Source organism: Mugil cephalus, chromosome 21 (genome assembly GCF_022458985.1).
Source record: "Mugil cephalus isolate CIBA_MC_2020 chromosome 21, CIBA_Mcephalus_1.1, whole genome shotgun sequence".
NCBI classification, from domain to species: domain Eukaryota; kingdom Metazoa; phylum Chordata; class Actinopteri; order Mugiliformes; family Mugilidae; genus Mugil; species Mugil cephalus.
In genome coordinates this window covers 3,134,840-3,160,641 of record NC_061790.1, presented here as the reverse complement: position 1 = coordinate 3,160,641, position 25,802 = coordinate 3,134,840, and the positions used below count along the sequence as shown (strand labels likewise).

The following is a 25,802-nucleotide window of genomic DNA, read 5'->3' as shown; positions in this document are numbered from 1 at the left end:
AAGTGAATATTTTAGTGTTTTTATATAAAATATGAATATGAGTGGTCCCAGAATGAAATCCTGTGGTACTCCTTGGATACAATGAGGAAGTTAGAGGCGTTACCTTCTTTCTGCACACTAGAAAGAGACCAGCAGTCACAATAAGGAAGTGACATCACAAGGCGTCAACGCTGTGTCTGTCTACAAGAAGAACTATTTTAGACAGTGAGACAGTTATAAGAAGGAGGAAGACGGAGAAAGACGGACAAGAATGATGGATGAATTAAAATGGATTACACTGCTGTCACTGATGGTACTGATGCTTCAGTTTACAGGTAAGGATTCATATACGTTTGCCTTATAACCAGACTTCAATGAAAACGTATTTTCTTCTTTCACAAACTGAGGCTGTCCTTGATAGAAAGCTGTCTCTGCAGTACGTTCCCAAAAGAAACTTCTGTTTGTATTGAAATGACAAAAACGGACATAAAGAGAAACTTGAAAGCCAGCATGGACTTGACATATCAAAGTGACTGCTGAGAGAAAAGAGAGGAGAAAGTCATAATGAGGAAGTTGTAGCTCAGTTATTACAGGAAGAAGATACGTTTGTGTTCAAGAAGCTCAAATTTAGAGACTTACACAAGAAATAGAGAGAAAACATTAAATCTCTGTATTTTTGATGCTGATTCTACAGTTTACAGGTTAGCATGAACACAGTATGAATAAAAGAAAAATATTCATTTAACCAGTGACAGCAAACAGCCTTTGGGCTGATGTGGACTGCAGACCCAGTGGCTGTCTCTGACATTAGGAGGATCTCTGATACCAGAACAACTGAGAACATCAGTACAATGGGAATCTGAGAGGTCAAGAGAGGCAGGAAAAGAAATAGTGATGTCTGCAGGCTTAGAAACAGAAGTTAGGGAGATACAAGGTACCCATATCTGAGGGGTAGGACCTGGAGCCACATCAGCAGAATGAGGAAGAGAAACAAGAGACTGGAGGACCCATGCTTGGCCTACCATAGGGTGGCCTTTGACTTGTCCTTTTACGTGTGTCAATCACTTTTAAAAAGTCTGGCATGATAAAAGAAAACCGAGTAGTCACATATCCTCAGCTGATCTTCTGAGTCTTGTCTCAAGTCATTATGCACATGCTCATCAAACTGGCAACAGGCTCTTTCAGCTCAGCCATGCAGCCTCTGGTTTCTGCTTGGTTCACACTCACATTCTGAAGAAAACACTTCCCTATCAGTTCTCAAAAAGACTCACAATGAGGAACCAAATGTTTCAGACGACTAAAATATCATCTTATCAGTGAGCTGCATCTTCAACACTGAGGGTCAGTTTTTGGTAGGTGATCACATGGTCCTGTCTTTAAAAGATGCATCAGTGGAAACGTTTATCTTAATTAACAATCTTCACACATGCGTCACCTTCCTCTTTATAAGATGTCAAACACATCACTGTCACAAATGCACCGTGGGAGTGACTTGTTCTCATTGTGGTTTTCTCATCACACCAATATGCTGCTTCACTCATCTGCTAAATATCTTGCTTTAGTTAGACCTGTATATCACAGTCTCTTTGTCATTTTAGTAAAGACTATTTATATATCATAAATAAATAGTAGAGGTCAAAGAGTCAAACCCTGCATCACTGCGAGGAAGTTAGAGGTGTTTCCTTCTTTCTGCACACACTAGACAGAGACTAGCAGTCAATATGAGGAAGTGACATCACAGAGTGTCGATGCTGTGTCTCTCTATACGGAAAACTACTGTAGACAGAGAGACAGTTCTAAGAAGGAGGAAGACGGAGAAAGACGGACAAGAATGATGGATGAATTCAAATGGATTAAACTGTTGTCACTGATGATACTGATGCTTCAGTTCACAGGTAAGGATTGATTAACTTTTATATAAAAAGTGGATGAAATATACTGAAGAGTCTCTAATATCTAGCAACGAAATGAGCTCAGATGGATTGTGTTGATCGCCCAGACGCACTGTGCTGAATGATACACTGAAGTTATTTGCATGTCAAGAACAAAGTGAAGATTTCTAACAGTTCAATCAAGTCATATATTTTAGACTCAACATGTGTTTTAAAATAAATATAGACTCATTGCTGATACAGATCCATTCAAGTGTCGGTGCTTTGATTAATTTTGAATCAAATGCTGTAGCCAGATGAAATAAAATCCTTTAAATTAAGATTAAGAAGATAAATGTATCTTGATCCTCACCATTGACTTCACATCTTGACAACCTTTGTACTGTGTGTTGTTAACAGGATGTTGTAGTTGTTGTCAGTCATGGCCGACCACAGCATCAAACCAAACCACAGATAGAGTTAGAAAGATGAACTTGTTCGTGTCTGTAGTTTTAGTTCCTGGTTTCTGTGGCTGAAATAGTTTGCGTGTCATTATAGACCCAGTGTGGACACATTCAACATTTGGAAAAAAAAAATTAAATTAAAAAACACAAAAAAACACAAAAAAATTCAATAACCAAAATGCAAAGTGGATTTTTATTGGGGGGGATCATTAGAGCCTTGGACATGTCAATGATCCGTAGCAACATTGATTTTTATTCATTTTATTTTTTTGTAGTGCCCATTTCAAAGAATCACTCCCATTAAAACCCATTGAAACTCCTGCTGCAAGCTGCACTTTGGCTTTTTTCACATTCAGACTGATTCTCTCTGACTTTCAAGTAACAGGATAAAACACACACTTTTTTTTCAAGAGAAATGAAATCACAAACACTGGCAAATGAAGGGTTGAAAGTTAAAAAAAAACTAACTTTTGGTATTTGTGATTAGTATTTAAGTGGTTTAAAAGATTTTTGTAAAACATTGCTTTTATGTTATTGAAAATATTTAATATTTTGTGTTTTTCTTTTCGAAAAATTTGCGATACCATCACAAACACTGTCATATTAAGGTTTAAAAGTGAGAGAATAATCAAACTTTTGGTATTTATGATTCTAACTGAACTGGACTAAAAGATTGATGTAAAAAAATGTAGAAAAAAAATATTAACATATGCTATTTTTAGATTGTTTTTGAAGAAGACACTATAGTTCCTTGATGGTAACAGCGTAACAGCTTAGGTTACGCAGTGTAAAAATGGAGCATTATGGAATTTGAGTTTGAAATATGAAAATTTGCTAATATGATAATAATAAAAAAAATATATATCTTTGCCAAATATGATGCCAACAAGCAGAACTACCACAAAGTTATCAAAACACACAAAAAATGTCCTTATCAGGGCATGAGGGTGAGATGCAACAATGTGTCAGAAACATCAAACAAAGCTCGTCTTTTATGGTGGTTCTTCATTTTCACTGCATAAGCAAACACTCAAGGTGCTGGATAGAAAGCCCAAACTTTGTCCACCTGCCCCCGCCCGTCCTCAAGACGTTCTACAGAAGCACCATAGAGAGCATTCTGACCAGCTGCCTCTCTGTGTGGTGTGGAAGCTGCAGCGCCTCCAACTGGAAGAACATGAGGAGAGCGGTGAGGATCATCGGGACCCCTCTTCCCTCCATTCAGGAACCTCATCACAGCGCTGCATGTACCGAGCCTGTAACATCATCAGTGACCCCTCACACCCCCACCATGGACTGTTCTCCCTCCTTTTTTACTGTCATTCTCTGCACCGATATTTTTCACTGTTAAACTATTTTTGCATCATGATACATGTCACCCTATCATCTTCATCGCTGCTGCACTTTATATTGTAATTTATCTTATTTTATCTGTAATTCTGTCACATTGTCCTGAGTCGTATTGTAGAACCAGCAGGTGTCTCACTTTTTGGTTTCAAATCATTGTTTAATTGTCTGGACTGGTACGCCTTGCCGGTGAGTAGCTGCAGACTAGCATTGTTGGTGTTTAAATATCATATGAATGAGTATATCTTTCATTCATTCATTTTGGGTTTTGTGTTTATGTTGCATTACAGGTTTACAACCTAATTAATGTCGCTATATTACTTTCTAATTAACGCCGCTAACGAGCTGACTAACGTGGGCTAGCAGCTACCAAGCGTGTGGATGCTTGTTGTACGTGTGAACGCAATAAAATCATAAAAGTGACTGGAGTTGTATCCACCGTACCTGTCCTGATAACCCTTCCAGAGGGGATTTTTTTAAACTATAGCAGGTAGCTTGATAAAATTCTGGACACGTATGCAACAAAATTTCATTCTGTATACACCCCGTACATACAAAATGACAATGATAAAAATAAGTCTAGGTCTAAGTGAGAACTTCATAAAACACACTGAAGCCTGATTTCTTTTTAAAGCCATAAATGTTAAGGCCCCTCCACCACCACTCTGTGTCTTTATAAAGCAGAAAGACTGTAGCAGCTCTCAGAGGGACTGTGTGATCCCTCATAGATCTAGTGCCTTTAGTCAACTGTGCTTTTCTGTTAGAGCTTCTAAACTATGGAATAAAATACCTGAACCTCTAACAACACATTTAGTCTCCATCTGAAGGACTGGCTTCAGAAGAACTAAATATGTGAACATCGTCATCTGTATCTGCCTCATAGCTGCATGTTGTTTCTGTTGTTCACTGTTATTCTGGTTGATGTAATTGTTTTATCTTTGAGCTAGGCTAATGGCTTATACCTGGATTTTAGTAATGGATGAATATTTTTACTTTTCAATTTTAACAACTTTGACTTTTAGTTTTTTCACAGGTATGATAATGGTTCTTAAAAAATCTAATCTAATCTAAACCTCTATACCTCTGAAGCCCATTTGTTAACACTGACACATTCACTATTAAGATGATTAATGTGCATTTAATTTTATAATGTCCCTATGAAATAAATGAAACAAAATGAAATGAAATAATCTTAGATGAACCAAGGTAGCCATGTTGTGTGTTGTCTCTGAGGTTAGTTCAGTCTTGACAGTCAGGGATGAGGAACATGTGAACACAATGTTGTGTTGTATCTGAAATGATCGTCACTCTGACATTAATAGAAACATGTTTGTTTCTCTGTCATATTCTCAGGAACACTAAGCAGACAGCTTCACCTCTACTTCACTGTCAGAGATGGAGATGACGTCACTTTGTCTTGTGAAAATGTGATAAATGATCATCGTAACTGTGACAGTACAACCTGGTTGTTTGTTGGTTCAAGAAGCAGAGTACACGTAGAGCTGGTTAATCTTGGACAGATCAGATCTAAACCAGACAGACTGAGAGTTACAACAAACTGTTCTCTGGTTATAAAGAAGGTCACAGATGATGATGCTGGTCGTTACACCTGCAGACAGTTTGACAAATCAGGACAACAACAAGGTCCAGATGCTCAGGTTGTTCTGTCTGTTGTAACCAGTGAGTATTTATATCATAATGTTTTCATCTCAAAGTGTCTCATTAGAACAACACACTGAAACATGACAATAATTATGATTAGAATAATGAAGTTAATCTCACTAACTTTGTCTTTCTCTTCCAATCCATCTTCACCAGTGACTGAACACAATCAAACTGATCAGGTGACTTTAACCTGCTCTGTGAGGACATATGAAACATGTAGACATTCAGTGAAGTGGCTGAACAGAGGTCAAGAAGTGGACAAAGATCACAAGGAATTAATAACATCACAGTCTTCCTGCTCTGCTTCTGTCAAGTTTCTGACTTCTCATTCCAGTTACACATCAAGATATGAACTGTTTAAGTGTCAAGTAACTACAGAGACTAATGAAGTGAAGCGTTTTCCCTTCAGCCGTCGTCCATCAGGTGAGAAACAAACTGAGATTTTTCTGAGTTGTTAAATAATTAAAACTCCATTTATACAACAGTTCTTAATGAGTAGTTTTTGTTTTGTTCAGGTGAGAACACAGAACCACCAACATCAGCTCCAACTGAATCAGAACATTCAGCTGAGAACAACAGAAGATCTGATGTAACAACAAAAGAGTCTACAAGCAAAAGCACCTCAACAAAATTACGAGGTGATGTCTCAGTCTGTGATGAGTGGAGATTATCATGTTCTTGGTCTAATTCTTTATTTTATAGATCAAAGGTTTAATGTTTTATATATTTTTTGTTTGTTTTTTCAGGTGAGGACAGAAAACCAACAACATCAGCTCCAACTGAATCAGAACATTCAACTGAGAACAACAGAAGAACTGATGTAACAACAACAGAGACTGAAACCAAGGACACCTCAACAATTACGACATGTAAGGACCCAATATTTTTACAATTTACATTTCTTTCTTTCTTTCTTTCTTTCTTTCTTTCTTTCTTTCTTTCTTTCTTTCTTTCTTTCTTATCAGAGATTATTGTATCTCTATTCCAGATGTGTTGTACATCATTGTTGCTGTGGTTTTAGTCGTCCTCTTAATAATCGTTGTGAAAGTCTCTTTTCCTGAGAACAGAAAGCTGCAGCTGAAACATGTTTTCCTGTCTTCATTGTCTTCCAGGCTGGTGGAGGTCCATCATTGTAGCTGTGGGTGTAGCAGCACTCTCAACAGCTGTTGTGGCCGTCAACATCTGGACAAGAACTAAAGGTGAGATGATGAATATATGAACAAGAGGTCTGGATGAACCTGGATTATCACTGTGGAACATGAACTTAACTCCTTCTCGTCTTTTTTTAGGGAAAACAACACAGACGGATGGAAACGCTGTGAGTTTTAGAAACTGAATGAAAAAGGTTTTTACTGCTTTGATTCAAATTATTTACCAAATGACTGGAGTTTAATGTCTCTGGTATCTTTACAGAGTGGAGTTATTCATGTGTTGGAGGCTTAGAGATCAGAGAAGTTACACTTTTGTTTTTTACAGGTTTGTGATGATGAAGATGATGAAGTTTGAGCCTTCCACCTCTGATCAACAACTTCAGCATCATCTACCATATATTTCTCAACAGCCTCCATTCCTCCTCCATTTTCACACTTCTTTCCATCACTTCATCTTCCTCATCTCTCTACTCACCTGTATCCACCTCCTTCTCCTTTCAGATTTTGGATTTTATTTTTATTTTATATTTTTGGACTAAGTTGTGGATAAAGTGTTGTGTGCTCTCTTTGTTGTTTGGCTTTTGTTGGACTTATTGTATTCATTTTGCTTTTTGCTGCACAGATTTTTATTCAACGATTAAATTTCATTAAATTGAATTTTACTACTTAAAGCTTTGTCTCTTGCATTTGTGTCCAACCCCTTTCTAGTAAAATGATCACACGTTAGTCAGCTCAATATTTATACAACTGTTCCACAATTCATATCTGTGTGCAGTTTACCAGCTCTCGCCTGGTTTTTGACGTTCATGTAAGTTTGTGTTTTATATTTCATTTAGTTTGATTCATCCTTTGTGCTTCACCTGTCTGAGTTTATGTGTCTGCCTACAGGCTGCTATGACATTTGACTTTTGGCTCTCACACCTATAGTGATGAAATGTTAACGCCTGGTGAAGAAATGCCTTGATGCAGGTCTAGATCCACCACAGTATAGAGCCTATAGAGTTAAAAGAGCCCCACAAGATAGAATTTCCACCAAATATAGCAGCATCTGCACACTGCTGTGGAGAGGCCCAGCAGTGTGAAATACCTCAGTGTCCACGTTGCTGATGAGCTCACCTCATCCTCCAACACCACAGTGGTCATCAAGAAAGTACAACAGCAGCTCAACTCACTTCACAGACTCAGGAAAACTGGCCCCACCCCCACATCTCATCTCATTCTACAGAGATACTGTAGGAAGTATCATCACCTTTCACTTCCTGGTTTGGCAGACAGCGAAAAAAACAAAGTTTCATATTACTCCCTGTGTTTTCCATTGATTTCTCTGATTTGTTTCATTTGTGTCTCATCATCCTTTGTCTCTCTTTTATATGTACAGCCCTGTGTTTCCATTTGTCCTTGTCAAGTTGTTTTAGTCGTTGCGTTGTTTTTGTCCCCATTTGTTCATTCCATTGTTTGCTTCCCTGCCATGTCTGCAGCACATTTCATTTTTCATTAAATCCCTTTTGGTTTGAACCCCAGCCTCATCGACTTTCGTCCTGCACCTGGATCCAACCGCAAAACTCACATTCCTGAGAGAATGACACGACTATTTCTATTCCTCCTCCGGCTCCTCCTATGACGACGCCAGAACAACCTGTCCTTTCTGCCCAGTTGTCCTCCAGAACTCCAGAGACTCTAGAGACTCCCTGGACGTTGTTCTTTTTGTCTGAGTTCAATCCCTTTCACACCCCCCTCCGCCCACCCTGTTGTATTTGGACTTTTGTTTTGGTCTTCATAGTGATGTCTGGCATCCGTCCCCTGAGGTGGGAGTACTGTAATGATTCTGTGTCTTGTCTGTGTCCAATATGTTTGAGTTTCCTCTTTTATTTTGTTAACTTCCTTGGTTTCTTGTTTTGTGTTACTCCCCGTGTCTTCCATTGACTGCCCTGATTTGTTTCACTTGTGTCTCATCATCCCTCAGCTCTCTTGTGTCTGCCTTTCACCTTGTTCCCTGTCGTGTCGTTACATTCTTCATGTCGTTTTTGTCCTCATGCCATGTTCCTGTGTTTTTGTTCATGCCATGATTTTGCTTACGTGCCATGTGTGTAGTGCCTTTTGTTTTTCATCAAATAAATTCATCCATTTAAATGAATTTTCTTTGAACCCCGGCCTCATCTCCCATGGTCCTGCACTTAGGTCTACCATCACTGGCTCTCCCTGGGAGCTAGTTTGTTGATCTTTATTGAGCAGAGTGACCTTATGTGGCAGGGAGGGCAGTGTTACACCTTAGTATGTAGAGGGGGAGAAGAAAGGACAGAGGAGATGTGGAAGGATGGCATGTGGTGCTGGCAGGAACTGTTGGTGTGCAGGGTCCTGTGCTTTCAAAGTCACCTCACTCAGGATTGACGGGGTCCAGGGGGGTGCTCTGTAGATCTCTGGAGAGATGGGAGGGTAAGGGTGTCCGAATAGAGGAGCTAAGTCAACAATAGGGCACATAGTGATAGAGTGAAAGAGCAGTCCAGCCCTTATTAGATGGAACTAATCAATTATTTTAGATGTGGCCCAGCACGAGATGGCAGGTGACACCACACATGCATGTGGGCAGGTCAAGAGAAACAGGAACAGAAATAGTGACGTCTGCAGGCTTAGAAACATCAGTAAGGGAGATATCCACATCTGAGGGGCAGGACCCGGAGACACATAAGCAGAATGAGGAAGAGAAACAAGAGACTGGAGGACCCATGCTTGGCCTACCATATGGTGGCCTTTGAGCTTTTAAGTGTCAATTACATTTAAAAAGTCTGGCATGACCGAGTAGTCAAATATCCTCAGCTGATCTTCTGGGTCTTGTCTCAAGTCATCATGCACATGCTCATCAAACTGGCAACAGGCTCTTTCAGCTCAGCCATGCAGCCTCTGGTGTCTGCTTGGTTCACACTCACATTCTGAAGAAAACACTTCCCCATCAGTTCTCACAAAGACTCACAATGAGGAACCAAATGTTTCAGACAACTAAAATATCATCTTATCAGTGAGCTGCATCTTCAACACCGAGGGTCAGTTTTTGGTGGTTGATCACATGGTCCTATCTTTAAAAGATGCATCAGTGGAAACATTTAGCTAATTAACAATCTTCACACATGCGTCACCTTCCTCTTTATAAGACGTCAAACACATCACTGTCACAAATGCACCGTGGGAAGGGACACAATGTTCATTTCACATGGTTTTAATGTCAAGGCCTCATGTTGCCTCACACAGCTATGAAACAGTCTGGTTTTGACCACTACACCACAATATCATCTGCATACAACTAGAATTTTGAATCAGATATATTTTGATCAAGACTATTGGTAAATGTGAATGAATAGGAGTGGTACCAGGATTGATCCCTGGGGCACGCCTTAGGATAAACTGAGGAAATATGAATAATATCATCGCTCTGGACACATTGAAGTCCGAGTTATCTGATTTCTGTATATCTTAAATTGTCTGCGCGTGTCTGAGTTAGGCTGACAAAGAGACGAGCAGTAAGAACAAGGAAGTGACATTGTGCAAAGTTTAAAGCTGTATCTCACTAAATAAAGGACACTTGACAGTTGTGACAATGATGAAACCACAGACCCTAGTTACTGTTGTACATCCACAACAACCTAACTAGTTTGTATGGGTGAGTAGTTTAACTCTGCTCAGGTCACTAAGAAACATTAACCAACAAAAGACTGAGGGCTGCAGTTTTGCATATATTTATCTTCACTAACAATCTTAACACGTTTGTCTTCTTCTTATTTTAAGACCACAAACACGTCACTGCCATGAATGCACAATGGGAGTGGACACCATGTGCACGTGTTGTTCTTATTGTGGTTTTGTAGTCACACCAATATGCTGCTTCACTCAGCTGCTAAAGATCTTGCTTTAGTTTAGACACAGAGCGGTATATCAAAGTCTCTTTGTCATTTTGGTAAAGACTATTTATATATCATAAATTAATAGTAGAGGTCACAGAGTCAAACCCTGCATCACTGCCTTGTACACAGTGAGGAAGTTAGAGGCGTTACCTTCTTTCTGCACACACTAGAAAGAGACTAGCAGTCAATATAAGGAAGTGACATCACAGAGTGTCAACGCTGTGTCTCTCTACAAGGAGAACTATTTTAGACAGTGTGACAGTTCTAAGAAGGAGGAAGACAGAGAAAGACGGACAAGAATGATGGATGAATTCAAATGGATTAAACTGTTGTCACTGATGATACTGATGCTTCAGTTTACAGGTAAGGATTCATTAACTTCTATATAAAAAGTGGATGATATATGCTGAAGAGTCTCTAATATTTAGCAACGAGATGAGCTCAGATGGATTGTGTTGATCGCCCAGACGCACTATGCTGAATGACACACTGAAGTTATTTGCATGTCAAGAACAAAGTGAAAATTTCTAACAGTTCAATTGAGTCATATATTTTAGATTCAACATGTGGTTTAAAATAAATATAGACTCATTGTTGATACAGATCCATTCAAGTGTCTGTGCTTTGATTAATTTTGAATCAAATGCTGCAGTCAGATGAAATAAAATCCTTTAAATTAAGATTAAGAAGATAAATGTATCTTGATTCTCACCATTGTCTTCACATCTTGACAACCTTTGTACTGTGTGTTGTTAACAGGATGTTGTAGTTGTTGTCAGTCATGGCCGACCACAGCATTAAACCAAACCACAGATAGAGATAGAAAGATGAACTTGTTCATGTCTGTAGTTTTAGTTCCTGGTCTCTTTATGTGGCTGAAATAGCTCAAACATTTGTCACCATCCACCAGCCCTCCGTTGCCGGTCTCATAGTGTCGACGAATGTTAAATTCTTTGAACACAGACACCGTGTCTTTGCTGATTGGACACGTTTAAGCCTCAAGTGGCCACTCAGTGAACTGCAGCTTTTTGCACACATGGGCTTCATCACCCCAACCCATTGGTCAGACCTGGAGGTGGACGCCTGGGAGGGAAGGAGGGACTATCTGTGGGTGGGGGGGCGGAGCAACACACCCACAGCTCGTTGAGAAGAGAAAGAAGAGCGATATGTGCCTTCATATCAGAGTCGCTCAATGAGCAACAGAAATAGTTCTAGATTTATCACTAGTCACTTTTTTGGGCAAAGAAGAGACGTCAGAATATACCATTGTGTGAGGGGGTGAAGATGAGTCACTTTTATAAATTTAATTAACATATCATGTTCATGATAACATATAACAACATTATATAATTGTATATATTAAAATGTAATTAGAATACCAACATTTAAGTATGGATCTGTGATATGAATGTGATTTTTTTTAAAAATTGGCAAAGTTTAGAGGATTGTCTGGGATCATTAAGTGGTCCTCTCCAATTGGTTTGGTGGACCGGGTCTGGTCCGGGGGTGTAGTCTGGAGACCTCTGGTGTAGACTGATGTTTTTTGGGTAAATGTTTTCCTAATTTTCTGCACTAATGGCCCTCGGTCGAAAATGGTAGAAAGTCCAAACTTTATGATCACTGTAAGATTCATGATGAACTTCACTGACCTGAGTATATGGAAAACATATCATTTAGTTCTTCTACTAAGCTCAACACTTCAAGATAGACACACAAACGTCTGAGATCCTGTTCGTTACAACGATGTGTGTCTCTTCACAGTGCGACAAAAAAAATGCCTTTGCTGTTTTGTGACTAAAAGTTATATTCCAGCTCCAAAAAACTCTTCTAATGTCTTCTCCTATGACTGCGTCTTTTTGAAATGAATCAGGAAGTTCCTGTTTGTTCACAACATAAAAGAAGAGGCTTCTAAGTTCTTGGTGCAGCTGGTGGATCTTTGCAGCTCTGTGGTTCATGGTGCAGGTGCTTTAACTAATCTACTACAATGCGTCTAAGTACAGAAAGCATCCACATGAGATGTGTGATGTTCAGGAGGAATGCGGACATATCTAAAGTGCAAATAAGTTGTGAAAGTGTTTACTACTTTTTGTGTCAGGGTTGAATAGGCTGTAGAGGTGAGGACCCAGGTGCAGGACTAAAGATGAGGCAGACAGGGAATTCAAACACAAGGTATTTAATAATTAACAAAAGGTGCTGCAAGCAAGGCAGGAAAACACAAAAATCAAAAAGAAATCATCGACATGCCATGAAATCTAGGATCACTGGATGAAAAACAAGGAACGTGGTGACATGGAAGAGACATTAAGCAACGTGACAAGGAACAAAGGGAAAGGCAGGGCTGTAAATACACAAGAGGGCCGAGGGATGACGAGACATAGGTGAGACGCATGAGGACAATCAAACCAGGTGAAATCAATGAACAATCAAGGGACAAGGAGGCACAAGACAGGCCACTAGAGGGCCCCATAGAGCAATTAACAAAGAATTTTAATCAATTAGTTAATTCATTTTTGCATGTAAGAGTGATGATTTCTATATGATCACAGCTACATTATTGTACAAAGCACAAGTTTATGTCAATGGAGTGCTGCTGCTGATGTCGGCCTAGACACTCTTAAAATGTCAAAGCTCCGATGCACCTGGCCTGGAGGGCTGTGGGTCCTGCTCCAGGGCTTTAATGAATGGTGTTTCCTCACCTGATCCCTCAGTGCTCAGCCATACCGTATTTTATCTTTGGTGGGGGGCTGGTGGAGTATGCTGTGTGTTGGTGTGCTCTATGAATAAACATTGACTGATTGATGCTATGTTGTTATGCTAGCAAACGTGACTTGTGTGTACCGCTACACCCCTAAGTTTGAGACGTGTTGTTTGCCACTGGTAATTTATGTAAGTAATACAAATATACACTTTTTACATCAACTCATAAGTTACGTGAAACTTGCCCCAGAATCAGCCCAGTACCAGTCCATCCTCAGGCTCTACTGTGGGTAATGTATCCAGTGAGGGACAGACTGTCACCATACAGTACACATTTAATTACTACGTATAAAAGGAATTTCACACAGGTATGAAGTTTTAAGACCTAATTACTCAACTTTAGATTTGTTTTTGTAGTTTAACTGTTCTTACTGTTGAGAACAAAAGTAAACTTCATTACACCTGAAGCATCAGCGTAATGTCAGCATGTAACACATGTATAAAAACATTTCAGACTAATGGCTGCACTTCTGCATGAATTTATCTTCACTAACATACTTCACACCTTTGTCTTGTTCTTCTTTTAAGGCCTCAAACACGTGACTGCCACAAATGCACCATGGGAGTGGACACCATGTGCACTTGTAGTTCTTATTGTGGTTTTCTCGTCACACCAATATGCTTCTTCACTCAGCTGCTAAAGATTTTGCTTTAGCTCAGACACAAACCTGTATGTCACAGTCTCTTTGTCATTTTGGTAAATACTATTTACATATTTAAAATAAACAGTAGAGGTCACAGAGTCAAACCCTGTATCACTGCCTTTTACGCAGCGAGGAAGTTAGAGCCTTTACCTTCTTTCTGCACACACTAGAAAGAGACAAGCAGTCTCGTCCAGACGCACTATGCTCAGTCACAAGCAAAGACGCATTAGAACATATCATTGTGTGAAAGGGGGAAGATGAGCCACTTTCATAAATATAGTTAAAATATTATATATATATATATATATATATATATATATATATATATATATATATATATATATATATATATATATGTAATAACAACATGATAATATTATATTATTGCATATATTAAAATGTAATTAGAATACCAACATTTAAGTATGGATATGTGATAGGAATATGAAATTTTTTAAAAAATGGCAAAGTTTAGAGGGATTGTCTGGAATCATTAAGTGGGCCACTCCAATTGGTTTGGTGGACCGGGTCTGGTCCGGGGGTGTAGTCTGGAGACCTCTGGTGTAGACTGATGTTGTTTGGGTAAATGTTCAGGTTTAGCTAATTCTCTGCACTAATGGCACTTATTGTGCTTATCTGGACAGGTGACACACACTTAATAATGATTTCAAGATTCATATTTACGACACTTAAGTCAAGGTTCCCAGAACAAATCCTTATTTTTTTTACTGCTCTTGGATGCAATTTTCTCTTTTATTTTCATGTTTAGATAGAGACTCTTTTTGTTTCTGGGGACAATGTTTCCTCATCCAGAATTACTTTCGTTGGCTCTGAATTGCATCAAACTTCACTGACCTGAGTGTCCCCTATACAGGGGGCTGAGAATGTGAAACTCATCTAAAAGCCTCTATCAGGCATCGTCACTTCATCAAAACACAAATAAAACTCCAAGTAATTGAATGGGAACGTGATGAAAACACGAATATGGCAAATACATCATTTAGTTCTTCTACTAACCTCAACACTTCAAGATAGACACTCAAATGTCTGAGATCCTGCTGATTACAACAATGTCCGTCTCTTCACTGTGCGACGAAAACAACATTAAAAATCAAAAAATTCAAAATCATAAAATGTGTTTTACCTTTGCTGATTTGTGACTAAACGTTATATTCCAGCTCCAAAAAATGCTGCTAATGGCTTCTATTGTGACTCTGCGTCCGTTTGAAATGAATCAGGAAGTTCCTGTTTGTTTTCATGAAAAAGAAGAGGCTTCTAGGTTGTAGTGTAGGGTCACTAACAATATGCTATCTTTGTGTTTACTTCACTCTGGATCGTCATTGGTGGTTGCTAAACCAATAAACTGAACAAAACAGGAAACTTGTACTGCTTTGTCAGGGCCCAGAGCTCTTATTGCTGCTGGTGGATCTTTGCAGCTCTGTTGTTCATGGTGTAGGGTGCTTTAACTAACCTACTAAAATGCGTCTCAGTACAGAAAGCACCCACATAACTGATGCATAATGTTCAGGAAGAATGCGAAAATATCTAAAGTGCAAATGAGTTGTAGAATTGTTTATTACTTTTTGTTCATCTAACGTTCATATGGTTGTTATTAGAGGCTGCAACATCGTGTCACTGTCACTGTTGCACTCACATTCTGCACAAAACACTTCCCCTTTCTTCTCAGAGAAACCCTTCAGACTAATAAGAAGGAACCAAATGTGTCATGTCACAGAAAAACTCTCTTATCAACATGAACAGGAGCCTATTAAAAAATAAGAAGAAGAAGAAGAAGATCTTAAAGAGGAAGAGCTACAGCATTTATCTTAACTAACGATCGTCAAGCATTCGCCTTCTTCTTCTTCTTTTTTATTTTTCAAACACGTCTCCACTAATGTACAGCAGGAAAGAACACAATGTTTTCTTCTTCTTAACATGGTTTCCTTATGTCACCTCACATGGCTGCCAAAGAGACACAGAATATCTCAGTATATCTCAGTATCATCTGAATACAATATTTCAGTTGAGTTTGTATTATATACACTGGCACATAAAATGAATGGAAGTGGCCCCAGAGTTGATCCTTGGGGAACACCCTTGGATACAATGAGTAAAACAGAATCAACATCTTCTGTCAGCACACAATGAAGTGTAATCAGGTACTGTCTTACAATAAGCTGACATTCTTTATTTTACTGGCTTTGGATGAGTCTTCTAATATTCATTGGTTCCAATATCGTTCATCAAGAAATGTGCAGATTGAACAAAGGGAGAGAAAAGACAGACTGCTGTGCTCTGCCTTCACAGTTATAGCTAAACAAGAAACAAGCAGACGTCACGAGGGAGTGGTGTCATACTTGTCACAGGAAGTTAACGCTCTGTCTTTCTACCAGAGGTGCATGCAGTGTTCAGAAAGCAGTTATAAGAAAGACAGAGAAAGACGAACGAGCATGATGGATGAAAACAGGTGGATTAAACCTCTGTTACTGATGATACTGATGCTTCAGTTTACAAGCAAGGCTACATATGAGTTTGTCTTAACCTGAACTCAAGAACAAACAAGTATTATGTTAATGATTTTTTAAAAATTGCTTTTCACTTTAACTGTTCTTCATAGAAAAGTGTCTCTGCAGTACATTTGCCAAAATGACCAATTCTAGATACATCAGCTCAGTGTGAACTTATACCAGATCAAGTCAGACGTACAAGCTAGCATGAACATTAAACATAAAAATTACACCTCGCTGGACGAAGAGATGAACGCCATGATGAGGAAGTTATAGCTCAGTTATTACAGGAAGAAGATACAGTTGCAGAGTTGCACAAGAAGCAGAAAGAATATGGAGACAAAGACGAACAATGGATAAATGTATGTGGATTTAAATGTCTGTACTTTTTGATGCTGATTCTTCAGCTTACAGGTAAGGATAAAAATAATATTTGTCCAACTGATGTTTAACAATGTTGTGTCCCGAGCATAAGCGAATTCAGCTCCTACTAGGGCCCTGCGGCCACTAGGGGGCCCCTTAGAGCAATTAACAAAGATTTTCTTTTAATTGATTAACAACTTAATTAATCTTTGCATGTATGAGTGATGCTTTCTATATGATCACAGCTACATTATTGTACAAAACACAATTTTATGTCAGCAGAGTGCTGCTGCTGATGTAGGCCAGCCACTCTTAAAATGTCAAAGCTCCGATGCACCTGGTCTGGAGGGCTGTGGGTCCTGCTCCAGGGCTTCATGGCTGTGATGTGGGCCGCTGTCTGTCTAGGTCAGGGTTTCTATGGGGGCGGCGTCCTGTTTAGCTGTGGACTGTGACACCTCCCTGTGTGGACGACTCCTAACGAATGGTGTTTCCTCACTTGGTCAGTGCTCAGCCATACTGTATTTTATCTTTGGCAGGGGTGGACTGGCCATCTGGCAACCCGGGGGGCCAATGCACATCTTTGGGCCGGCCCAGGACTGTCATAATTTAAAAGAAAAAAGAAAAAAAAAAACAGGATATAGTTTTGTATCTGAAACACAAAACGTGGCTCATTGGTTGATTTTCATGAAGGACATTGGGCTAGTCCAGTGAAATCTCTCCGCTATTGTTGGCGCAGCCCTCACATCCCTCCTGATGTTTGTCCTGGCGGGAGGTGGAGGGAGTGTGGTGGCTGTAGTCGATGGACGGAAAGAAACAAAAACGGAGCAGAAAATCTCAGGGGAAAATAAATACTTAAAGAGGATGCAGCAAAATGTGCTCAAATAAGTGACATGTTTGCTGCTACCACAAGCTCAGCGGTTGTCGCCGGGTCGAGTGCAGCAGTCCCGGACCTGGCGGCGAGTGCACAGGTGGTGGTGGTTGTTGGAGAGGTAGCGGAGGAGGAGAAGGAGGGAGAGTATGATGATGAAGAGAGAGACGTGACCCAGCAGCAGCAGGACAGACTGAGGTCAGAGCAGCTACTGAAATGTTAGGAGAATCAACGTGGCATCAACAATGAAAATGTTATTGGATGTATTCGCTAAACAGTATCTGGGGAAATTGTAGGCTTATATGCAAATGATCAACCTAGGAAATTAATATAGGCTACATTACTAATTTTATTTAGTCAGACTTAAAACGTACATAATAATAGCAGCTTGTAGGGTTTATGTGCACACACACACACACACACACACACACACACACACACACACACACACACACACACGTAGGCTAAGAAATTATAACAGGACTTGTTTTCAGTCAGTAAGACTTAAAACGTTATAAAAGCAGCTTATAGGGTTTTTGTGCACAACCTTGTTCTAATAATGCCTTGAGTAGATTTGGTGTCCAACTTACAGTATTATTTATTTTAGCCATAGAGCCATAAAGTTATAGTTTGCAGGTGTTGCTGCTTTCAGTTATTATCATCACATGATATCAGTGAAATTTTGCCTCTCTGAAATGGATGATTAATCATTGGTAAACAGAGAAGAAACACTAGTGACACTAACATCCCTGCGTCTCTCTCTTTCTTACTGTGGGCCTAATTGTCTTATTTGTGTGAACTGTATGTTTAATTAAGCACTGAAAAGACACCTCTAGCAGTGTTTCTTTGAAAACCACTTTCACTTCAAGATGGGAATTGTGGAATCTCCCCCAAGAATAAGGTCTCTGTGAGCAGTGAAAGAGCGTATCAATTTTTTTTTAACATGGTTACTCTCTTCCATGTAGGCTACTGCACTTTATTTTAACTTTTGAAACTTCACAATGTGCACATACATCTTCTGGTACGGCGTGTGCTTACACATATCGTGTAAATCACCATGGTGGGCCGCCAGGGATCAAAAATGCCAGGGCCTGTTTTTTGGTCCCAGTCCTGCCCTGATCTTTGGTGGGGGGCGCTGGTGGAGTATGCTGTGTGTCAGTGTGCTCTATGAATGAAGTTTGACTGATTGATGCTATGTTGTTATCCTAGCAAACAAGTTTGAGATGTGTTGTTTGCTGCTGGTAATTTATGTAAGTAACACAAACATACACTTTTTACATCAACTCATAAGTTACGTGAAACTTGCCACAGAATCAGCCCAGTACCAGTCCATCCTCAGGCTCTACTGTGGGTAATGTATCCAGTGAGGGACAGACTGTCACCATACAGTATACATTTAATTACTACGTATAAGAGGAATTACACACAAAGTACCTCATTAATGTGTGTGTGTATGTATATTTTTCATCTTATGTCCATCTCTGTCCTCTACAGAGCTCTGTCTCACACCCTCATCCTCTGTCTCCCACTGTCCCTTGTACTGTCCACTGTGTCCACTGTGGGGTAGCTCTGTGGATAGTCTGAACTCTCCCTGTGAATGTTGCATCTGCAGAGCGGAGATTTTCCAAGCTCAGAATAATAGAGAACTACTGGAGATCTTCTGTGACACAATAAAGACTGAGTGGACTGGCAGTGATTAGTATTAACAACAAAGTCGTCCATCAGGTTTCTGACAGTGACGTCATAAATGACTCCAGGAAACTCAGGTTTTAATGAGTGGGTGGAGCGTTGAGGAAGAACAGAGTAACATTAAAAAAGTCAAATGTGTGGATCAAGGTAGTTTATTCTGATTATTTTTACTAAAGCTTTTGTTCATAATTACACACATGTATGTAGTTTTAAGACCTAATTACTCAACTTTAGATTTAATTTTTAAGCCATTGTTGTTGCTTTGTTTCAGGAACTCTGTTCATTTATGTCATTATAAGTGATTTTGTTTGTTGTTGCACTTATTGTGGTTCTTGCACTATAAATTATTTAATCACAAACTTATGTTTGTATATTTTAACTGATTCAGAGTAGTTTAACTGTTCTTACTGTTGAGTTGCAACAAAAGTAAACTTCATTACACCTGAAACAACAGCGTAATCTCAGCATGTAACACATGTGTAAAGACATGTCAGACTGACAATAGGATAATTAGAGATGCAATGAGTTTATAGGTGTGTGCATGATCAGAAATAGAGGACCTCCAAATCTAATTTTGCTTTGGGTCCCATGGAGGCTTGGACCAAGGTCTCTAAGGTTAGTTCAGGTAGAAGATACGTTTATGTTGAAGAATTTAGAGACTTACACAAGAAACAGAGAGAAAAGATTTGATGTCTGTATTTTTGATGCTGATACTTCAGTTTACAGGTTAGCATGAACATAGCATGAATAAAAGGAAATATTTATTTAACCAGTGTTATGATGTTGTGTGTTGTCTCTGAGGTTAGTTCAGTCTTGACAGTCAGGGATGAGGAACATGTGAACACAATGTTGTGTTGTATCTGAAATGATCGTCACTCTGACATTAATAGAAACATGTTTGTTTCTCTGTCATATTCTCAGGAGCACTAAGCAGACAGCTTCACCTCTACTTCACTGTCAGAGATGGAGATGACGTCACTTTGTCTTGTGAAAATGTGATAAATGATCATCGTAACTGTAACAGTACAACCTGGTTGTTTGGTGGTTTAAGAAGCAAAACAACAGTAGAGCTGGTTAATCTTGGACAGATCAGATCTAAACCAGACAGACTGAATGTTACAACAAACTGTTCTCTGGTTATAAAGAAGGTCACAGATGATGATGTTGGTCGTTACACCTGCAGACAGTTTGACAAATCAGGACCACAACAAGGTCCAGATGCTCCGGTTGATCTATCTGTTGTAAACAGTGAGTATTTATATCATAATGTTTTCATCTCAAAGTGTCTCATTAGAACAACACACTGAAACATGACAATAATTATGATCAGAATAATGAAGTTAATCTCACTAACTTTGTCTTTCTCTTCCAATCCATCTTCACCAGTGACTGAACACAATCACACTGATCAGGTGAATTTAACCTGCTCTGTGAGGACAAATGAACCATGTAAACATTCAGTGAAGTGGCTGAACAGAGGTCAAGAAGTGGACAAAGAAAACAAGGAATTAATAACATCACAGTCTTCCTGCTCTGTTTCTGTCAAGGTTCTGACTTCTCATTCCAGTTACACATCAAGATATGAACTGTTTAAGTGTCAAGTAACTACAGAGACTAATGAAGTGAAGCTTTTTACCTTCAGCCGTCGTCCATCAGGTGAGAAACAAACTGAGATTTTTCTGAGCTGTTAAATTATTAAAACTCCATTTATACAACAGTTCTTAATGAGTAGTTTTCATTTTGTTTAGGTGAAGACACAAAACCATCAACATCAGCTCCAAATGAATCAGAACATTCAGCTGAGAACAACAGAAGATCTGATGTAACAACAAAAGAGTCTACAAGCAAAAGCACCTCAACAAAATTACGAGGTGATGTCTCAGTCTGTGATGAGTGGAGATTATCATGTTCTTGGTCTAATTCTTTATTTTATAGATCAAAGGTTTAATGTTTTATATATTTTTTGTTTGTTTTTTCAGGTGAGGACAGAAAACCAACAACATCAGCTCCAACTGAATCAGAACATTCAACTGAGAACAACAGAAGAACTGATGTAACAACAACAGAGACTGAAACCAAGGACACCTCAACAATTACGACATGTAAGGACCCAATATTTTTACAATTTATATTTCTTTCTTTCTTTCTTTCTTTCTTTCTTTCTTTCTTTCTTTCTTTCTTTCTTTCTTTCTTATTAGTGATTATTCTATCTCTATTCCAGATGTGTTGTACATCATTGTCGCTCTGGTTTTAGTCGTCCTCTTAATAATCGTTGTGAAAGTCGTCAGATGGAAGAGAAGTAAAGGTGAGAGAACTTTAATTAAACTTTAATAAATTACAAAACCTAACTAAAAACTAAATTACCATTTTTATTTGTCTTTTTAGGGAACAACACACAAGTCAATGATACTGTGAGTTTAAAACCTTTAAAGTATAAGTGTGTACCTGAGATAAGATACAATGAGATAAATGATGCTGACAGTGTTGTAGTGTTGACATGACTGTTGTGTTCTAATGCTCTAACTTGTACAGATGTGTTGCTCTGGATGAACTGAACTGTGAACTGTAAATGTTCTTTGACTCTTCTTGTTCAGGCCCTGACATCAAACCCTGCAGAGACCGAGTCTGCACCAGGAACCAGTCAGGACATGGTGAGATCTCACTACACTACACCCAGGGCAGCGTTACAAACCTCCTGCTACATGCACACAACATGAGACACACTTAGTTACTTACAGGAAATACGTCAGAAGAAAACAGGCTTGAGCTGATTCTCTATAGATCCACATGATCCTGAACAGTGTGTTTTCACTGTGTAGGCTGATCCTGAAGATGGTGTTTCCTACGCCTCCATCAGCTTCACCAAGAACACCAACAGTAGAGACAAAGTAAGACGTTTGATTGTGTATTCTAGTAACGTTTTGGTACGAATACATGAGGTCATGTCCTGTTGTGTTGTTTCTCTTCCAGGTTCAACGTAGAATTGATGATGATGAAGGTGATGCAGTGACCTACAGCACAGTGAACGTTCCCTCAGCTGATCCCAACAACCTCTACGCAACCATCAACAAACCAAACAAATAAGAGACACATGTCACAGATCATCACTTCATTTGGTGTTGGTTACGTGATGGATGTGGACGACACTGATCAGCCACAACATTATGACCACTGATAGGGGAAGTAAATACCATTAACCATCTAGTGACAATTCACTGTTCTGGTGGGAAACTTTCAGACCTGGTATTCATTTATGTGGATGTTACTGATTCACAAACAATTCACAATTTTGAATTACCGTAACTCATAGTGGTTTGCACTATTGATAATATTCATAGTGTGGCAGAACACTGGGAAGTTGTGCTTTTGTCTGGAAGACCTTCATGACATCTCAAAAGGTGTAACTAACTTAATTTTTACCAACGATTTCCTCCAAACAACTCTCTCTTCCTGGGTCTCCCTGATCTTGCATCGTTCCCCCAGGGGGTGAGAAGGTACAACTTCCCAGTGTTCAGCCACACTTTGAATTTAGTCCATCAGTTAGTTTCAGTAATTCAAATATCGCAAGCTTTCTTTGATGTGCAGATGGGTGTTCAGGTCTTAACGGGTTAAAGGCCCCACCACTAACAACATCCTGTTACCAAACACCGCAGGAAACCCTCAGTCCAGTCTCTGATGAGTCACAACTTTATTGAAGGCACAAAGGAGACCTACACAATATTAGGAAGGTGGTCATAATGTTATGCCTGATCAGTGTATAAGTGAAAGTTTTCTGCTTTAATTTAAGGTATTTAGATCTAAATTGCAGCAAAAGTTTGGGAATTACTACTCTCTCATATGTAGCTCACTTTTTTTTCTAAAGTGTAGTTTGCATGTTCTCCCCGTCTCTGGGTTTTCTCTGGGTTCTGGCCACCTCCAAAGACATGTTCGTTAGGTTAATTGGTGGCTTTAAATTGACCCTGTGTGAGTGTTAATGGTTGTTTGTCTCTTGTTAATCGTGATATAAACTGGCAACCCGTCCAGGGTGGACCCCACCTCTCGCCCAAGACAGCTGGGATAGGCTCCAGCAACCCTAGTGACCCTATTGAGGATAAGTGGTAGAAGATGAGATGAAAAGTAACCAGACTCAAAAAGATGTTTCAGGGACACGTGTGGGATAGTCCTCATCAATGTTTTAGGTAAACTAGTTTGGGGTTTGATTTTAAGTGTGACATTTGAAGAACAGTCTACTGAAGGTAGATATACCATCATACCAGTCTATAGACTCCATAAAATCAAATAGGCTCACCAGAAGATGCAAAAATATTCTTAAACCTCCAAAATAAAAAAAATAAATAAAAAAACAAGAGAAAAACACCTAGAAAATTGTCGTGTGTGAGAATGACAAGGACTTAAGAGTTTGGAGAAGACTTAGATCCGCTCATGATAGAAAGAATATAACATCAACTGTAAAAGCAGGTGGAGACAGAGTGACGCATGCATGTGGATGTCGTCCAGTTACATTTGAGCCTCTGATAATAGAGGACTGTTTATTAAAATAGTTGTAATTCCTACACCTCTCCTTTACTTTGGATGTGAACATCTAAGAATCTGCACTTTGAGATCAGTTATTACTGCAGCTTGAATGTGTTTTGATGAACAGCCAATATTTAAAAAAGTTAAATGTTCAAATGTTCAAATTTACATCTAAGACCTGTGTGATGAGACATTATTGGTGCAAACATCATTTCTGTCCAGAAGGTGGTGCAGTAGCTTAAGTATAGCAACAAAAAGAAAAGGATGAGTAGATCTAGAGGCAGTTTAATATGTAAATAGTCTTAATCATAAGCACCAGAATGTTGATATGTAGCCATGTTATGATCTGTTGTCATTACTTTTTTATGTTAGTAAGTTTCAAGATTATGTCATATATAAGGAGCCTATAGTCACCTCCATGAACTGTAATGGTTTAGTTGTGCCAAGACTGAAGGAGGAGTTTGCTAATGTTTGGTTTATTATAGTTGTATCTTTTATTCGTGTATAAATCCTATTTTACCTGCTGACTTAGGGTCAGGGTTAGGGTTAGGTATATAAGAAAATGTTGAGGGTTAGGGTTAGGTTTGGAAAAAAGATCTGGCACATTCCTTGGAGGCCCGAGAATTTATGATCCATCCTCCCAGTCACCAAACTGAAGACAAGGTCCTCGTCTCTTGTATCAGACAGTAGTCCATTCATAGTTGGATCCCACTGTTGGTTGATCCTATTTTTTCCGTTACTTATTTTGTATTTTCTTGTGATTTTTTGTTGGGGTTTTTTTTCTGTTTTTTTTTTCATGTGTTTAGTTTTTAAAGAATGTATTTGAAAAAAAAAAAAATTAATGAACTAAGGAAGTTACCTTTCAAAATAAGTTTTAGGGTATTAAAATCTTAGCCACTCAATAGTGCTCCTCCAAGATGAAAAATGAAATTATTTTTATGAAAATAAAATCAAAGAAAATGGTGCTTTAAAATATATATAGTGCTAAAAAAAACTCAAAAAACAAAAGTTTTTTGACACGTTAGTGGCTAATTGAAGAAATAAAAATGCCTTACATCGACATTAGGGTTTGGGCTAGCCCTAGGGTTAGTCCTAACTCTCTTTCTTGGGGGTTTCATTATTTTAACAGTAACTTAGTGTAAATGTGTAAACATATTCTACAAACATGTATTATTGTTAGTGTCATAATGTTGCATCTGGACCTCTTGCTATACTTTGGTATTTGCTTATACTGCACTGTTGGGGGCGCTGTACATCTATTTTGGCCACCAGTGTAGGCATTGCCCTTCTTTCCAGTATAATCATGGTATTCATTCATCTTTTTCATCTTTCATTTGTATCCTTACATAAATATCGTTGGCTTTAAACTGCTCAGTGTGAACGAATTGACACTGTAGACACACAGTGGAGTGGTCGTAACAAAATCCACATAAAGGGAATGCTCTCACTCCATCTTACTGTTCTGCTTATGTGACATTTTACACATTGTGATGGTCATTTTATATTGTATTGCAACTCATTTGCAAACTTCTTATGTTTGGATTCACATATAAAACAGTGTTTGTTCCAGTTTTATGTTGTTCTAATAAAGCCAGTCTCATGATCTGATGATTCCCATGTGTGACCTTGTCGAACTGATACTTTATTTTAGAGTCGTCTCTTTCTCCCTCTACAGACTCTAATCTGTTGAAGTGTTGTTATCAGTCTTTAGTAAATACCACACATCAAAGTATAAATTCTTTTAGTGTCATGTAACTGTGTTCTAAAGTACAGGTCACTAATATCTGCCTGTCACAGTGTTTATTTTCTGAGATGTTACAAATTAATTCTGCTATGGTCAGTGATTTCTGTTTGTACGAGCTGTGTCAGGTTTATGGTCATGCGATTTGTGATCACTCTCTCTGCTGAACAGCTCTGTTCCCAGTAAGGTCTAAAAAGTGTCTAAAAACAGAAATGTACTAAAACTGACCTGAGGAATCACTCAGATACACAAAGATCAGAATATATCTACAAACCCTAACCCTAACTCTATGTGTTTGTGATGATTATCTGGCTATGATTAGAAATTACAACCTCCTCACGTTGTGAACGT

The 25,802-nt window shown here is 38.9% G+C and overlaps 1 protein-coding gene across 9 annotated transcripts; it reads left to right on the top strand.

The window, feature by feature from the left end:
- Window positions 1-155: 155 nt before the first annotated feature.
- LOC124999270 lies at window positions 156-25,313 on the top strand. 9 transcript variants are annotated; one of them, XM_047574100.1, is made up of 10 exons: window positions 156-314; window positions 20,117-20,443; window positions 20,582-20,851; window positions 20,944-21,066; window positions 21,175-21,297; window positions 21,417-21,500; window positions 21,581-21,606; window positions 21,790-21,846; window positions 22,015-22,083; window positions 22,166-25,313. In XM_047574100.1, exons 1-10 carry the CDS (start codon window positions 251-253, stop codon window positions 22,277-22,279), a joined length of 1,257 nt encoding a protein of 418 aa, XP_047430056.1. In that variant the 5' UTR covers window positions 156-250; the 3' UTR covers window positions 22,280-25,313. The 9 variants fall into 9 exon arrangements, with proteins under 9 accessions (XP_047430056.1, XP_047430061.1, XP_047430054.1 ...); XM_047574098.1 differs by lacking the exon at window positions 20,117-20,443 and adding an exon at window positions 5,012-5,338 and having other exon boundaries at window positions 159-314; XM_047574099.1 differs by lacking the exons at window positions 156-314; window positions 20,117-20,443 and adding exons at window positions 1,673-1,874; window positions 5,012-5,338.
- The last annotated feature ends 489 nt before the right edge of the window (window positions 25,314-25,802 follow it).

Bases quoted from the DNA above. Each gene is read 5' to 3' on its own strand.
- LOC124999270 (XM_047574100.1), top strand. From the start codon at position 251: ATGATGGATGAATTAAAATGGATTACACTGCTGTCACTGATGGTACTG. The intron at 315-20,116 runs GTAAGGATTCAT...TCATATTCTCAG, and splicing joins ACTGATGCTTCAGTTTACAG to GAGCACTAAGCAGACAGCTT. The intron at 21,847-22,014 runs GTGAGATCTCAC...TTCACTGTGTAG, and splicing joins CAGGAACCAGTCAGGACATG to GCTGATCCTGAAGATGGTGT.